The sequence below is a fragment of the Hyaena hyaena genome, unplaced genomic scaffold (assembly GCF_003009895.1).
Source record: "Hyaena hyaena isolate Hyena2069 unplaced genomic scaffold, ASM300989v1 scaffold_405, whole genome shotgun sequence".
NCBI classification, from domain to species: Eukaryota; Metazoa; Chordata; class Mammalia; order Carnivora; family Hyaenidae; genus Hyaena; species Hyaena hyaena.
In genome coordinates, this window is record NW_024081039.1 from 1,185,174 (window position 1) to 1,201,207 (window position 16,034).

The 16,034-nt window shown below is 50.6% G+C and overlaps 1 protein-coding gene across 2 annotated transcripts in view; it reads right to left on the minus strand.

The window, feature by feature from the left end:
• Positions 1–16,034, minus strand: part of EZR (ezrin) — a 50,737-nt gene that overhangs the window by 6,921 nt on the left and 27,782 nt on the right. The window contains exons 4-8 of one of the 2 annotated variants that reach the window (XM_039252073.1): positions 13,970–14,065; positions 12,813–13,087; positions 12,161–12,244; positions 11,019–11,165; positions 3,462–3,558 (exon numbers count right to left, since the gene is read on the minus strand). In XM_039252073.1, coding sequence (XP_039108004.1) covers positions 3,462–3,558; positions 11,019–11,165; positions 12,161–12,244; positions 12,813–13,087; positions 13,970–14,065 — 699 coding nt within the window. The remainder of the gene's footprint in view (positions 1–3,461; positions 3,559–11,018; positions 11,166–12,160; positions 12,245–12,812; positions 13,088–13,969; positions 14,066–16,034) is intronic. The other variant, XM_039252074.1, reaches the window with a different exon arrangement.

Consider the following 16,034-nt stretch of genomic DNA (forward strand, 5'->3'; position numbering starts at 1 on the left):
GTGTGTGTGTGTGTGTGTGTGTGTGTGTGTGTGTCCTTCTCCCACATCAGGTTCTGTGCTGACAGCTCAGAGACTGGAGCCTGCTTCAGATTGTGTGTGTGTGTGTGTGTGTGTGTGTGTGTGTGTGTGTGTGTGTCCTTCTCCCACTTGCAATCTCTCAAAAATAAATTAATACAAAAAAAACCCCCATAAAATGCTAGTCTGCTTGTTTTTTTCCCTTTGTCTTCTCAGCATGGGGCCCCTGGCATCCAGATTCTGACCCCTGGGACAGGGGACAGGTGGCTGAAACAAAGACACAGCAGCTTCTGAAACCAGAAGGGACACAGCACTGAGCAAGCAACACGCCCCAGAAGGCCCTAGTAGCTTGTTTTCTCATCTGTGCTAGAAACGTGGGAAGGATGGTCATGTTGGACCTGAGAGCCCACGGAGCTCCCAGTGGGGCTCTCCTCAGGCACGTGGCATGAAGTCATCGGGCTCCACAGGGAGGGTCTACAGGGCTGGAAGGTGCTTTCACTGCACACCTATCTCTGTTCCACAAGAGAAAACAGTCTTCTGTTAGGGCCGTGCAGGCATGCTGCCCACAAAGGTGTTGACCATGGGTCCTAAGCATCGCAAAGGAGCTCCAATTACACCAACGCTGCCTCACAAAACATTAAGGGGCAGAAACTGCGCCAACATCATGGCGGCGGGTCGCCCTGAGTCAAGGTCTGCACACAGCCTAGGAGCAGAGGAAATTTCCTGCACTGCCTTTGAAGGAGGCTGGTGTCTGACTTCAAGCTAAAAACAAAAACTTAAACCAACATTTAAGGATTTCTAAATCCAAGTACCCAGCCCACGCCTCCCCATGCAAAACCACAACACCAGTGAGATCTGGGGCCGGCTTGCTCAACCCTGGAAAGATTGGACATCCTAAAACTCCAAACTTGAGGCACGAGGCGAGTTCAAGGGAACGAATCCACCTCCCTAAGAGTACAAGAGAGAAGGAGATGGAAACACAGCCATAAGCTGTCAAGCGAGGAGGTCCCCTTGGCTGAGGGCAGAGCTGAGCCCAGGCAAATGGCGGTTTTCATAAGCCCTTAAACAGGTGGCTGCCAGAGAGCCTTCGGTCTTCTGAGGCTGCTGGAACAGAGAGCCCTTTTCTGAAGGAGACAGAGCCGGTCTCCACCCCTCGCAGGAGGACTGGCAGGGGGCAGGCTCTCAGCGTCCCAGGCCCCGTCGGGCAGTGTCCAAGCCGGCAGGAGGGTCCCCAGGAGCACGACGGGACAATGGCTCATCTGTGAGCATCAGGCGCACCCTCCAGTCAGCCTGGGAAAAGGAATCCGCAGCCTCACCAGTGAGCCAGCTCGGACCTTTAGGGTTTCCTCTTCTGTTTTCTGGGCAAATGTGATTTTCTAGGGCCCCGGGTGCAAGGCCGGAGGCTGGGCGGTGCTGCCGAGGCAGGAAGGAGCAGCGTGCCCCTGGCGAGGTGTGGAGGGAACAGGGACGCGTTCCCTCAAACCAGCCCCTCATGTGGGACCCCGCCCCTGGACTGACGACATCCGCCCCCTTGGTGAGGCCGTGCCAGCCACCTGGAGCTGGTCACACTGTCCCCCCACCCCCATCTCCTCACCCTGGTTTGTCACTGATACAATTGCACTGATGAATGCACTGCCGGAAAGCGAGCGCAGTACTGGTTTTCATTGTCTCTTGCACCAGAAGGTGGACCGTGAGGCAGGAACCCCAGCCGTGCACCCCATGCTACAGGAGGCTGCTCGCAGTACGCCACCAACCAGTGCGCCTCTCTTTACTCAACAGCTCCACGTGAAACTAGCATATAGGAAAAGTATGCTCAGCTAATTCAACGAGAAGCATTACAATTACCTTTGCTTAGAATTTTAAGATTAGGAAATATTCTGCAGCTTTTCAAAAGTGAAACTTACGCCAAATTAAGACACACACACACCCTAATCCTCAAGTGGTCCTGTTCAGCATTCTTGCTTCTGCTAGTGAGCACCATCCTGTGAGAGCAGCCTTCCCAGGGGCCTAAGGATCTTCTCGCTCTCCTGACTGCCCCGACCTCATGGGCCACCATGGAACCATGAGGACACTGTGACCCCAGGGCTGTGATGCTGCATGTTAATGTGGCCTGTGACCATGGAGCTTGAGACTCTGCATTAAATGCTGCTTTAATTATAAATAACTGGGCAACTTCCCACGGAGTAGGGAGTCAAGAGTTTACAAACAGCAGGAAACATTTTCAATAAAGGAGAAAAATACTTTCGCAAACAGCATCAAGACCTGCTTTTCACTTACACTGGACTAACTGCTACGTGGGGAGGGGCGATCAGTTGGACAATACCACGGCACAGTGTCCCACGTGGGTCACTGTCACCCAGCAGGGCCCCAGCCTAGGAAGGCTCCCGGACGCCGCTGGCCAGGATTGCAGCCCGTGCTGGCCTCTCTAAGCCCAACGCTGTAACCAAGACACAAAGTCCTTTACAACCTACAATTCTGCAAAAATCCTAATAGGTTCACAGGAGGATGAAAGATCCTTCAAGTGACAGTTTTAAGGACCAGATTTCCGATTAGAAAACAAAATTCTCACTCATCCCATCACACTACAGTATGTATGTCTCAAGTCTTCTCATCAAATAGCCAAAAGCTTAAACATTAGCAGAATCAACAATAAAACTGAATGAATGCTTTTCCCTAACCACCTGTCTCTGAAGTTGTCAGTTTATACTCCATACTCTTCAGACTGCAGGAAACAAAGTCCCTTTCTAGCTAAGACCTCCCAGAAGACTGCTCCGCCAGCCTCATCTCTGCAAGGACCCGCTTCCCACGTCACCACGACGGGAAGGCGCCTGCGTCAAGAGCACTGGAGGGGCCAGAGGTGCTTAGAGGAAAGCGGGGTGGGGGTGGGGGTTCCGGGAAGAGAACGCAGGCGAGGGACGGGGGACCAGTGGTGCTCTGGACGCAGCCGTGACTTCTCCTAACGTGGAAAACTGCCAAGGTAGCTCAGAAAGCCAACTCCGGACCTTGAAGCTTGTGCCCCAGCTGCTTCCAGGGAGGTGCCCGACGAGCGTCCTCTCCCCCCCACCTGGAGGCAGGTCAGTTTTCCACAGGAAAACATTCACAAGCCCAGAAATGCAACGTTTTGTGAAATATTTATCATTTGGTCAATGACTCAGAACTGCCCTTTTCTTCGAGCGAAGACCATTTGAAAACTTAGGGGACACCGTCAGCTAAGCTTCTGACAGACACCTGGGCTCCGGTACACCTCTCCTTGCAGGGGTCAGTCACATGATACAAGGGGTCCTTGACCCCCAGTGTAACCTGCTGGTGATTTGTGTACCCTGCACCACACAAGCGATCCTGGATATCACCAGCTCCTTGTCACAGAGAAATCAGACTGTGACCCGGAGAACACAGTTGGCTAGAAGAAAACCATAACCCCTTGCCTAGAATCCACAGAAACTTACGGGTGCCTTCTTGTCGATGGGCTTAATGACAAACTTTTTGTCATTGAAAGAGATGTTCCTGATTTCACTCCACGGAAAGCCAATCTTTGGGGTCAACCTGAGGTTAAAAAAGCGGGAAGGGGATAGTTAGATGTATATTTGGATTGCAAATCTATTATTTTTTTACTTCAATTTTAAAAAGTATAAACCCCAGGAAGCACAGTATGCAATACACGTCGTTATTGGAGTTCCTACCTGTGCTAGGGGAGGCCAGGTCCAGGCCCGAGGAAACCTGTGCCGGGCCACCCCAGCTGGTGAGCTCCAGGTCAGCAGGATTCCTAGCCCGGTGCACCCTTCACCCTGTGACCTCATCCCCAGAACCCCACTTCTGGTCACTAGGTCTGATTCATTTCCCTTGCAGTCAGTCAATTCAGTCTCCTCTAAACTGCCAACACATGAATCCACAGTTTCCACGGATGGAATTCCAGGGGCCTCGACTTACAATCAAGCTCCTGATTCACACCCAGGCCCTCAACGCTGGTCTCATGGCGCCCCTGGCCCGAAGAGCTCCCCACTCCGCACCACAGTCTCCGGGCTCACCTGGATGGAAGAGCTCCCCCTCTGCACCATGAACCTGTGCCCTCAGGCCAGCTCAGTCTCCTTCAACAGCCCTGCCCCTTCTTGACCTGCAGTCTCTTGTGCTACATCAACTACTCTCTTCGTGTTTTCCCAATTCCTCCACTTTTATAGAGCTCTTTGAATACCAGGCAGGAAAGCTTTCTGATAGCAAAGATCACGTCTTTTAAGTCTTCTAGGCGTGCTATACCCAGCGCGGCTGCTCGCTAATGGAAATGGAAAAGCACCCGGTATGGTTCCAGGCCAACACTGCCTTGCTCATTCTCTGCGGGGATCATCTGTCCACGGCTGCAGGTGGGGTAATGAAGTCCCTGCTCTTACCTACTGTTTCCCCTCATGGGTCAGGACCTGCTTACTGTTTTAGGTGCTGCAGTGCTGCGTGTGCATGTATTTACAGTTGTTTGAGGTCCCTGATGAGGGCTTGGTATGAACTCTGTTCTTCTGGGTCTCATCTGTCTTAGGGGTGTTGGCGTGCTCACCCGGCTGGCCAGACACACTCCTGTGTCCTCCTCCTCCATCTTGTACAGCAGCACGAGGACCACCTCCCGGCCCCCGGAAAGCCCCAGCACTGCCCTACTTGGTCACTACTAGCCGACTACTGGCTCTTCAGCATTCCCAGGAGACTTCCCCAGAGGGTTTCAAGACCACATGGCTCTACTCATGACCCCCACCTGTTCCTCATCTCTTTCACCCTGTGCTTCCAACACGTTATCAATGTTACCATGGTCACCATTCTAGATCCACAGACCCTCAAACCACCATCCAAAGATCCTACCATCAAAACTCAACCTTTCCCACAGTTCATAAAAATTTTCAATTTAGTAAATAAGCAGAGATGGAGAGAAGTCAATTGCCTAGCAACACGTTTAAATAAAAACTGATGGGCAATGTAGGTCTTGCTCAGATGAGCTAAGCCAGGTCAAGATGGTGGGGTAGCTTCTGACGGCCAGAGGACATCCAAGCCCCACAGATGGTTCTTCTGGGAACAGCGGTTCTGCACGTCTGGAGGAAGGAGGTCAGGGCACTGGCCAGGCCACGGTGTCGGTCCTTTCTGGGCATTCGCCTTTTTACAGCTCTGCCCTCCAGGGTCACCACTGCCTTCTGAAACCCATCCGGCCAACCCATCTGCCTCACACAGTCAGACGTGCAAGATGTTCGCTCTGCTACTGAGCGAAGAGGTGACTGTCTGCAGGCCTCTGGGCACAGGAAGGGTGCACCACCTAGTCCCAGGGCTGGCTTTAACCCGTGTCCGTGTGTGGCTGTAAGAGCGACGACAGGTGGGCACCCGCTGCTCTGCAGCACCCGGCCCACAGCACAAGGGCTCTCTGCTGGCTCACTCCTCGTCTGTGCTGTCACCACTGCGGCCAGATTTCCAACTCTCAGAAAGCCAAGGAGGCAAGGATCTATTCTCAGGCGCTCAGCTAATTTTTTTTTTTTTTTTTTTTTTTTTTTAAAGATTCCACCTCTTCTTTTTAAGTTTAATTTTGAGAGAGTATGTGCGTACATGTGTGAGAGGGGGAGGTGCAGAGAGAGAGAAAATCCCAAGCAGGCTCTGGGCTGTCAGTGTGGAGCCTGATGAGGGGCTCAAACCCTCAAACCATGAGATTATGACCTGAGCCGAAATCAAGAGTCGACTTAACCGGCTGAGCCACCCAGGCTCCTAGCTTTGTATGGGGTTCTCCTAACAGTTCTAATCCTAGAAAACCTGGAGGTTTACCTTAAACAGGCACCTTTCTTAAAATTAAAAGGACTGGGCATCCGGTCCCATGGCCTCTAGCCCTCTGCTTTGTGATGTGTCTGTAAAGTTTGTCTTTTTAAGACTCTGGAACCTCATACAACAATTTACAGCCATTCAGAAACATAACTACAGGATCAAAGATGAGGCCATACATTGTTTTTTTAAAAAATGGGATTCTCCAATAACAGGGACCAGAGCTCTTTAGAGAAAGCTGATTCCAGGGCTGTAGGAGGGAAAGTACAAGATGATCCTGTAACATCTTGAGGTGCCAGAAGGTAAAGAAGTGCTCAAAAAAATAATGAGGCCTGGGGTGCCTGGGAGGCTCAGCTGGTTAAGCAACCAACTCTTGGAACTCTTGGTTTCAGTTCAGGTCATGACCTTGAGGTTTTGTGGGACCTGCACTGGGCCCTGTACTGACAGAGTGGAGCCTGCTTGGGATTCTCTCCCTCCCTCCCCCACTTGTTCTCGTTCTCTCTCTGTCTCTAGTTCTCTCTCTCTCAAGATGAATAAACAGTAAAAAAAATTTTTTTAAACAGGGTCATATCAAAAGGGTACATACAGGAGCCAACTTGAAAGGGATCCTAAAGGCAAATCTTAACAATTAGAGCAAAATAATAATAGTGATAGATTATAGCCCATAGAATAAAATATCCACAAATCCATATTAATACAAATAACTGAAGAAATGAAGAAAAACTGGCTCTGTTCACAAATCATACATAGGATTTCTTTTGGAAAAAGAAATGTTTCTTTTGGAAAAAGAATCCCTTTCTCAAAAACCACAGTAATAACTGTTTCATGTAAGACACCCAAACGGATTCTAGAGAAGACAGGAGACGAAAGTATGATAAGAAACAGGGTATTTACATGGTTTCCAGTGTCTCCGTGAAACATTCGTACCGTACCGACCACGAAGGGAAGGACAGTAGCTTCACAGAGAAGCCTGGCAGACACAGCACCCTGACCAGTCACCAAAGTCAACAGCAGCAGCAGGAAGATACTCCAGCATCACGTGCTGCCTCGGAAGAGGCCCCGGGAGGCACGGCAGACTTGCTGTGAGACTCTTGCCAAAAGCACAAAACTCAAACCTAACTATGAGAAAACATGACATAGATTCAAGTTGAGGGACTTTCTAAAGAGTTAATGGCCAGTACCCTTCCAAAGTGTCGAGGCTGTGACAGACAGAGGTGGCGGCGACTAAGTGCAGGTGTGAGTCTGGGCAGCATCCTGGGGCAGAAAAAGGACGTTAGTGACAACTGGGTAAAATGGAAATAGGGTCTGTGTATCGTTAATAGTATTTTGTTGACACTGACCTGAACCGTGGTTATGGGAGATGTTAATACAGGGAGCAGCTGGCTGGGGGCATATGGGAATTCTTTATACTTTTGGAATATTTTTAAAGTCTGAAATGATGTCAAAATGAAAAAAAAATGGCTAAAAAATGTAAATTCAAACTATGCAGGTGGGGGTAAGAATACTGTTCTTCTGTACCTTAACAAGAGTCTGGATTTTTCAGACACATGTCTGTTCAAACTCAGCAAATGAGGGCACCTGGTGGCTCAGTTAAGTGTCCAATCTCATCATTTTGTGACTTCGGGCCCCATATTGGGCTCTGCACTGATGGTATGGAGCCTGCTTGGAATTCTCTCTCTCTCTCTCTCTCTCTCTCTCTCTCTCTCTCTCTCTCTCTGCTCCTCCACTTGTGCTCGCTTGCTTACTCACAAACTTTAAAAAAAAAAAAAACCTCAGCAAATGCACACTTAGGAAATATGCATTTCCCTGTACTTAAAACACTACATCAAAAGACAAGCAAGACCTTGAGCTCTAGAAAACAACATGCATTTTGGGAAAGTATACAGATGCCTGCAACTTACTCTGAAATGTGTCTGAAACAAAGGGGGCCTGAGGGTGCAGGGACGTGAGGCTGAGTAGAGAAGCACTAAAGATAGAATCTTCACAGGCACGGGGACATGCACAATAAAATCCTCTCCATGTTGTAGTTCATTTGAAATTTTTCATTAAAATCGTTTAGAAAAGGTCTGGGGTGAGGAATGGGCTGGAGAGGTCACTGTGGGCTCTGCAGACACCCGTGCACCAGAAGCAAACATCTTGGCCTGAATCGGCAGGGGCCCATCCAGGTGTACCGCCAACTCTTCTCGGCGCAGGCGCATCAAGGAACTATGCCCACACGTCCCCAGTGCCCACCTCTGACCAGCCACTCCTAACCAAGTCCCACAGCTTCTCCCTCGGCCCTCACGCACATGCAGACATGCAGAGGCCAAAACCTCTTCTGCCGGACTGAGGGCGACTTCTACCGTCTTACTCTCGGTGGACTCGCTGGAGTCCCTGAAAGTCTCTGTAAGAGGCTACAAGGTTTTGCCAGAACTTCTGTTCCATGTTCAAGTTAGCGTTCCAAAGACCATCAAGGAGGGAAAGACCTGACAACTGCATATCTGGTAAAAGAAAACTCCCACGAATCAAAACTGCCTTTTGTTCTCCTCTTATATAGGTAACCCTTTAGCGCCAGGCACAAACTTGTAACACACACAAAAAAGGGGGGGAGGGTAGAGGCAACATTAACATTGTGCTTATGAGCATAATTTTAGAAACTGAAATAATTTCTTTAAAGTGACTGGCTTATTGTACTATATTTAAAGATCTACATAATACATAAAACACTATATACACACTATATTACAGTTGACAATACTGGACCGCATACACTATACACTACAGTATACACATGCTATATATAACCGGTATGCTATAGAACCTAACAATAATAACCACTATCATGGTTTACTATATACTTAATAAAGCTAATAAAACAAGTATAAATCAGAGTGTGGGATTTCCCTCCTGGAGTGAGAAATTTAAGGGGAGAAGACACTGGTCCTTGTTTGGGCCCCAGCTTGTCTGCAGCCATCAGCTTCCTTCAAGGGCCCAGAGAGTTACGTGCGAGAGCCTGAGTCCACGGTGCAGACCCCTGGCCCTGGGAGGACCAGGAAGGCTTCAAGGAGGGGTGGGGGTGAGCCCGGGAGCACAGAGGCGCTCTCGCAGGACTGAAGAAGGCAGGGGCACGGGTGCGCTCCTCTCACAGTTCTGTTTCGGGTCTGACGATGCCAGGTAGGATCACATAACACGCTAACGTGAACTTCCTCTGTTCCCAAGCTGGTGATGGCCTCCACCCAGTTCCTCCCCATCTACTCTCCCTCTTCATCTACAGTTTACAGAATGAAAAAGACTAATATGCTTTCTGTCCCAGTGGTTATGTATACACTGAAAAGGGACATTTCCCAACCAGGATATATTTAATACTAAAAAGGGATAATAAAGGTATACTTGTTCATTTGCAGGTGCACTAAGTGTCTTATCGCCCAACTTACATACGCCATAGATCCAATTTCTCACTTGAACATCGGCTCTCACTGCTGGCCCGGCCGCTGAGCGGAGTAACCCAACCCCAGCACAGCCCCGGCTCAAGGCTCGAGGCAGGGTCCCGCTCGCGCTGGTGGGCAAGCTGTCCACGCCTGCTGGCAAGGAGAACCTCCCGGATCCGCTGGTGACTGAATGTCTGGTAAGTGTTTCTTCCTAACTGAAAGGGGTGCCTTCCAAGGCAGGAAGTGGGGTTGCCCTATACCCTGGTCTTCTTTGGGGAGAACACCCTATGAGAGGACTGCCAGTTTCACTGACAAACCTGGGGGTGGGAGCGGTGGGGGGAGGGAGAAGGAGAGCAGGAAGGGCCTGAATGAGCCGTGCAACTCTAAGTTTTTTACTTGGGAAAAATTAACATTTAACGTGGGCTGGAGGTAGTTACCAGCTGACATGGGCAAGTTCCTGTCTATGGCTGTTTCCTGCAGCTGGAAAAACCTGTCTGGACAGCCCTGGCCAAGGCTAGGTTACAAAATCTGCTCTTTCAAGAAACAAGTTTAGAGACACAGGCAGTTTCCCACGTACACTCCCACGAGGGCACCGCGCTCTCACGGTGCACCACCTGCTACCAGCCACCACCCTCCGACTGAGGGGCCTCCAGAAGGGCCAAGCGTGGGGTCCCGGAGCCCCCACACTGCTAACAGTCCTCCCTCCCCAACAGCACTGCCAGCACACTCGGGAAGCGGCAAACCAGAGTCCTGAGTAACTCACTTCTAGATTCTTCGAGGAGTTCCTGCCATTCTCTGATAAGCGAATCAGGTCCTACACTGTAACCAGAGTCCTCCCTGACTGGAACTGTAACTTCCAGGAAGAGTGATTCTCCGTCTCCCATCCTGGCACTTGGGGTGGGTGGGGGTAGGGAGGGGTCTAGGAAGGTCCTACCCAGGCCCCTGTCCAACCCAAGTGAAAGGTGTCTGTACCCTGGGTTCTAGCAAGAAGACAGATTCTTCATGGGACATCATAGGTTACAAGCAGCGGCCTGCCCCTCACGGAGGCCAGAGAGAGGGTTCGGGGCGGGGGGGGGGGGGGGGGAGGAGCACCTGGGAGCCTGGACACCGAGAAGAGGAGCGATGGGAGGAAATGTGATCTGGCCACCATGGAGAACTAGTCCCCACGGACTTAGATCTTTCTGAACATCTAGTGCCCGGGCAGAAAGCAGACACACACGCAGTGTCTGTACCACGGGGAGGGCAGAGGAAGCAGCAGGGCCCAGCTCGCTCCACACTGGCTCTTGCAGACCTTACTCAGTGCACACAACTAACGTGTGGCAATCAGATACCTCTCACAGGCTCAGAGGACTTATTAGCTCAACCGTCTGCACATAAGCCACTGTTTACAGAGCCCGAAGGCCTCTGACAGCGCTCTAACTACCACGGCTGCATCAGCACAAACCTTAAGCCAGCAGCACAGCGAGGACTGCCCGCCCGGGTGGTGTCTGTGGGTGTGCTGCTGCCCCTGGGCAGCTGGTGGCCGGGCCTGGGCGGAAGGGCAGGGGGCGGCACACGCTGCAACTCCAGCGTGCAGGCCGTGGGTCCGCACACTAGTTCTAGTGAGCAGGCTACGGTCAGGAAGAGGAACTGCACACACCTAGAGCCGACCTCTGACACAACGTGGCCACATCGCAGCTGAGAAGCCCTTAAAGAGTCACACGCTGGACCAATAAGCCAATAGGTAAATATGTCAAAATAAACCTCATGAGTAGATGCCATATTCTCCACTGTTTCCAGCCCCAGTACCCCACCCACTGAAGATAATTACAAAGTTCAACTCACTTATCATCTTTCTCGTAAATATTTAGTCCAAGGGCATCAACTCCAAGCCAAAGGTCTGTTCCCTTCTTATTTTTTATCTCAAAGTAGTTGATACCATACATTTCCAGGTCCTGGGCAATCTTCAGGTACTCCAGCATGGCGCTGTCTCTGGCGGGGACACAAACAAGCATGGTCATCAGTGCGCACTGCATCCGCAACCGTAAATCTGCTGCCAGGGTCTTGGACCTCAGGCAGACAGCACAGGGTGGGCTCACAGCTGCGGCTGAGCGGCTACCCCTCTGCTGGCCATCCACATCTGCACCCCGAGCTGTCGTGGCCGTGGACCACTGATGGGCTTCAGACGTTCTCTGCAAGCACTGAACAGACTCATGCCGGTTCCTCTGGACACAAAGATCTTCCTTTTAAACTTTACTGGCAGGCCCAACCTTTCCCTTTCTCGTGCCCACACGCTGCCACAGGGACTCCCACTGTCCACTTCACCAGCACTCGCCACTTAGGCTGAGTTCCTTCCCTCCAACAAAAGATGCTTTGGACAGAGGACACTTGAATGTCATAACAGCTATGAGGCCCAAATTGAAAGTGAGCTTCTAAGACTGGGGAGGGGGAGGGGGGGGCGTGCAGACAATTACCACTGATGCCCGAGATAAGGATTCCAGGACAACAGAATCTGGACATTTCTTACATCTAACAGCCACGTGTCACATCGTGTCCCTCCTTCCCGCCTCCTTTGTGTTTCTTGAATAGCAAATGTTTCTCACTTGGGATCATTTTCTCCCCACCTACACTCTTTTGAAAGGAATCACCTTATAGACCATGAACAAGCCAGCACCTCTACAACAGAGGGAAGGGGAAAGTAATGGTCCTGCCCCCTTGACTACAGCAGTGTTGTAGACACAAGACCGTCTCTCCTCTAACACAAACAGGGAGAAGGCTTCAGGGCCTTAAGCTTACACTAAACTGCTTCTTACCCGGGTCAGGAACACTCGGCTTTATTGAAGGAAAACCTCCCGTGCAACCGTTACCTCTCACTGCTCTGCAGCACCCAGGCGGCAGCCCGTGGCTCTTGGAGCACCACCCTGAGGACCCTCCCTGGACTCTACACAAAGGAGCGGAGCAGGAGGGAAGGGCTGCCCAGCACTCACTTGAGCATCCCGCGGTGCTCCGCATGCCACACCTGGATCCGGTCCTCCCACTGGTCCCTGGTGAGCTTGTGCTGGTCCATGACTCTGGGTTGCAAAGAAGAGGGCACGGGACTGTCACCACAGAGGGCCGTGAAAGGCAAGCAGCTGGCCACCGCTCACCTGCAAACCTGGTTTTCTTTCAAATAAGACCACACAGTGTCTACTTCCTGATGTGCAGCATTTCTGACCATTAACCACCTAAAAGACTTAGAACCTGGAATGAGACATACCCAGTCTTGCTGGAAAATTTTAAAAAGGTATTTTATATTTTAAGGGGCCTCTTCTTCTAAAAGAGATAATTTATGCGACCATCAGTGAATAAAAACATATGTAATAGGGCCAAATCATTATATGCTAGGGAGAGCTAAGAATGGTCCCCTTTCTGCTACGTTTCTTGATCACAGACCCCGTATGGGTGGATCAGGCCCGAGGGGAGGCCACGGTGAGTCAGTGCCTACCACCGGCCCAAGCACACGGATTAGCAAGTGCTAGAGCCCCAGGCTCAAGTAGCATTTACCCTTGGCTTGCCGCCTGCTTCTGCTAAAACACACCACTTACGCCATTCAAGGATATAACTGCCGCTCTCATCCAGGCCTGGCCACCCTCTGCTCACCTTTGGGGGATCAGCCGCTCAGAGCTGAGATACCCGGACTTGTGTGTATCTTTGTTATAGTCCCCAAACTTGGCTTGCACAGCGTAGGAGCCCAGGAGCACTGCAGTCTCAGGAGGGCAGTAAATCTCATCGCTGAGAATTCCCTCCTTCACTTGGAGGAAGAAAAGCTTCTGCGTGATGTCCTGGATGAGCTCCTCAGACACATCTTCGGGGTAAAACTTGGCCCGGAACTTGAACTGGAGAGGATTCTCCTTTCTGACCTCCTGTGCAGACACCTAGATGACAGAAGCGAAACGCCCTCTGCAAGGGTAGAGGACGAGACCCGCCTCCCTAAACACAGGTCTTAACCACTGGCTCAAAAGGATCAGGCAAGCCAGTTTCAGAAAGTCACCTTTTTAGCACATGAGACAAAAAAGGGCCAGTTAAAGTCCTATCCCCTTCCCACACTGAGCTGGATGTGTAGCAGCAGCCAGTTACAGACTCAACAAGCCATTAGTACCAGCCCCAACTTCTGGGAACAATGTTACCAATTTCAGAGAACTCGAATTTAGAAAGGGCCTGCCTAGGGACCTGTGAACCTGATCTGTCCACGTGGCCGGTGGAGCCGTGGAACATACGTTTAATAACTTGTGTGCCCCCTGCCCATTCCCAGCTCTAATCGCCCTCAGACTTACTACAGTTATATGTGGGAAGGCACAGGTTTGAGAAAAGGGACATTTTCAACTTGTGTGGAGAAAACACATTTAAGCTTACTGCTTTTCTTTACAGTTGTTAATGGAATTATCCAGTCTTTCAAGTTGGAAGATAATCTATCACAGGTTCAAACAAAGCAATAACAGGTTCTTACAAAACAGTGAATGATTCATGGTTTAGAAGATTAACAATCTTATTGGGGGGAAAAAAAAAACTAAGGTCAACTAAAAGCTAAGCAATTAACTATCATTATGCTCCAGTGAGTGAGCAGTAAGGAGAAATCCCAGGATCTAATTTCCAACCAATATCCCCATTTACTGGAAACCTGTAACCTTTTTTTCTGTAGAAACTTTTACACAAATGAAAAAAACAAAAAACAAAAGACAGAGAAAGGTGTTCCAGTTTCAAAGTTAACAGAGCAGACCGACGCCCAAATAACCTGTGAATAGTTAACTCTGACTTACCTTTTTATCAAGTTTCAACCAGGTAGGAAATCCTTTATTATCCACATACTGGAGGCCAAAGTACCACACTTCCCGAAGGCCGATGGTCTTGACCACCTGTGTGAGGGAGACAGAGGGGCGGGGCTGACACGGCCGTGGGCAGCTGTCTGCAGGGCCGGGAGAGCCAGGGGCCGGCTGCCGGGTGGCACTGCGCATGCCTCTCCTGCAGCGTCCCAGGAACCTGTTACCAACAGAGGCTGTTCCCCCAAAGCCATGAACGGTTTGTTTTTAACATACATTTGAGCAGATTCAGGGTTAACTTTCAATCTCAGAAAATCTTAAGACCTTGAAAACTCTCGCCCCCCACCCATTACCCCACCACGCTTCCCCAAGTGAAGACAACCATGCAGGCGGGAGCGAGCACACAGCCAGGCCCCACCCAGGCAACAGTGGGGAGAGCGGCCCAGGGTCAAGTCCCCTGGCAGGTGTGCTCTCATGGTCGAAAGTCACTAACTTGAAGCAAAGGAATACTTGGAGCCCCTCTGGCTGCCTGTCTCTGCTCCTCACTGGCCCAGGCCCCAGCTTAACTAGGAACAGAGCAGCAGCAGCCCCCAGAAAGGCAGCAGAAAGATGGGCACAAGCTTCCAGGGAAGGGGGGCGGAGGGCAGGGGAGTTATGCTTCACACACCAAGCGATGACTAGCATTCCTTCAACCTCCAGCAATCTGGAATTCTGATACAGGAAGGTAGAACTCAACCCTAGGTCACTGCAAGGGATTTCACATTGTAAAATTCTCCACAGCACTACAAGAAGTCTCCTGTGGTCCACTGCAGACAGATCCCACACAGGTTATTCTTGTGTCTTAAAAACAGAAAAGCAACTTTCTGGGATGCCTTACACATCATCACAATGGAGTCCCAGGGCTTTGCTGCAGTTTAAATCCCATGACATACAATGCTCAGCCTTTAGAGTGAAAGGTTACCATTCTTCAAATATCATATTTAAAGGGAATGAGGAACTAAATACATGAAAAATGGCAAACCAGGTATCTGGGGCACTTGCTGAATTTCACATAGACTCCTGCTTGGGAGCGTGTTTTCTCATCTGCTGGGGGCCAGGTATTTGCCGGCGCTCCAGAAGCCTGATCATCACACCCCAAGGAGGGACCTCTTCAATGGCTCCCTCCACTCCCCCCAGGGGGCAGGGGAGCCCCATCACTGCATGATGTGGAGGAACCTGGAACATGGACAGTTTGGTGCCGACTCCCAAGTCTCCTGGGAACCCTGCCTAGGACCCTCAGGGTAGCTGAGTGCAGGGAACGCTGGTCCGAAGACCGGGTTTTCCATTCCCAATCCTGTTATTTCACACTCTCTACAAATCTCCATCTCAGCATCTGGATATAAAATCTGCCTCGCCTTCCTCTTTGGGTAGTCTCAAAGTTGCACAAGAAAGGTCCACATACATAAGCATCTGGTCTTTCCACTCCATGCACCAAGCTGTAGCCTTAGCCTGGGTGCTAAGCAGCGTGAAAGGATTTCCTGTCTGCTTGACTGCCCTCCCCACCGGGTCAGACCCCGGCGGATTTCCACAGTCACAGCTCAGACTCCTTCCTCTTCTCCCTCGCGATGACACAGCCAGCGCCCTTTGCAAAGAAGATCACAGGCTCTGGAACCACACCACAGACAGAACCCTTGTGCCGTGAAAGCCTGACCCTGGGTGCCTCAATCCGCCACACGTCTCTGTGGCAGGAATCTTCTCCCTCCAGGATAACCGTCTGAAGTGTGTATTTTAGAGCCTTGCCTCTATTCGTATGGCTTCCCCAAAACGGCACACTTGAATTAACCTGATTTCCTTCAGTCCATTCCCAAACCCAACCCATTAAGTCCTCCTTACGAGGGAAATCCAATATTCCTGGAAAAAGACACTTCACCCTTCCCCTCCAATATCCTTGGTTTACCCTAAAGCAGACACACAACACAGAAGCAGAATCTGAACAGGTGTGGGGACTATTCCTTTATCTCTGCCTCAGCAGTGTTTTAAATGGCAGTTTGGAAAGAAAAATGCAGCGATGAGTCTATCTGACTCC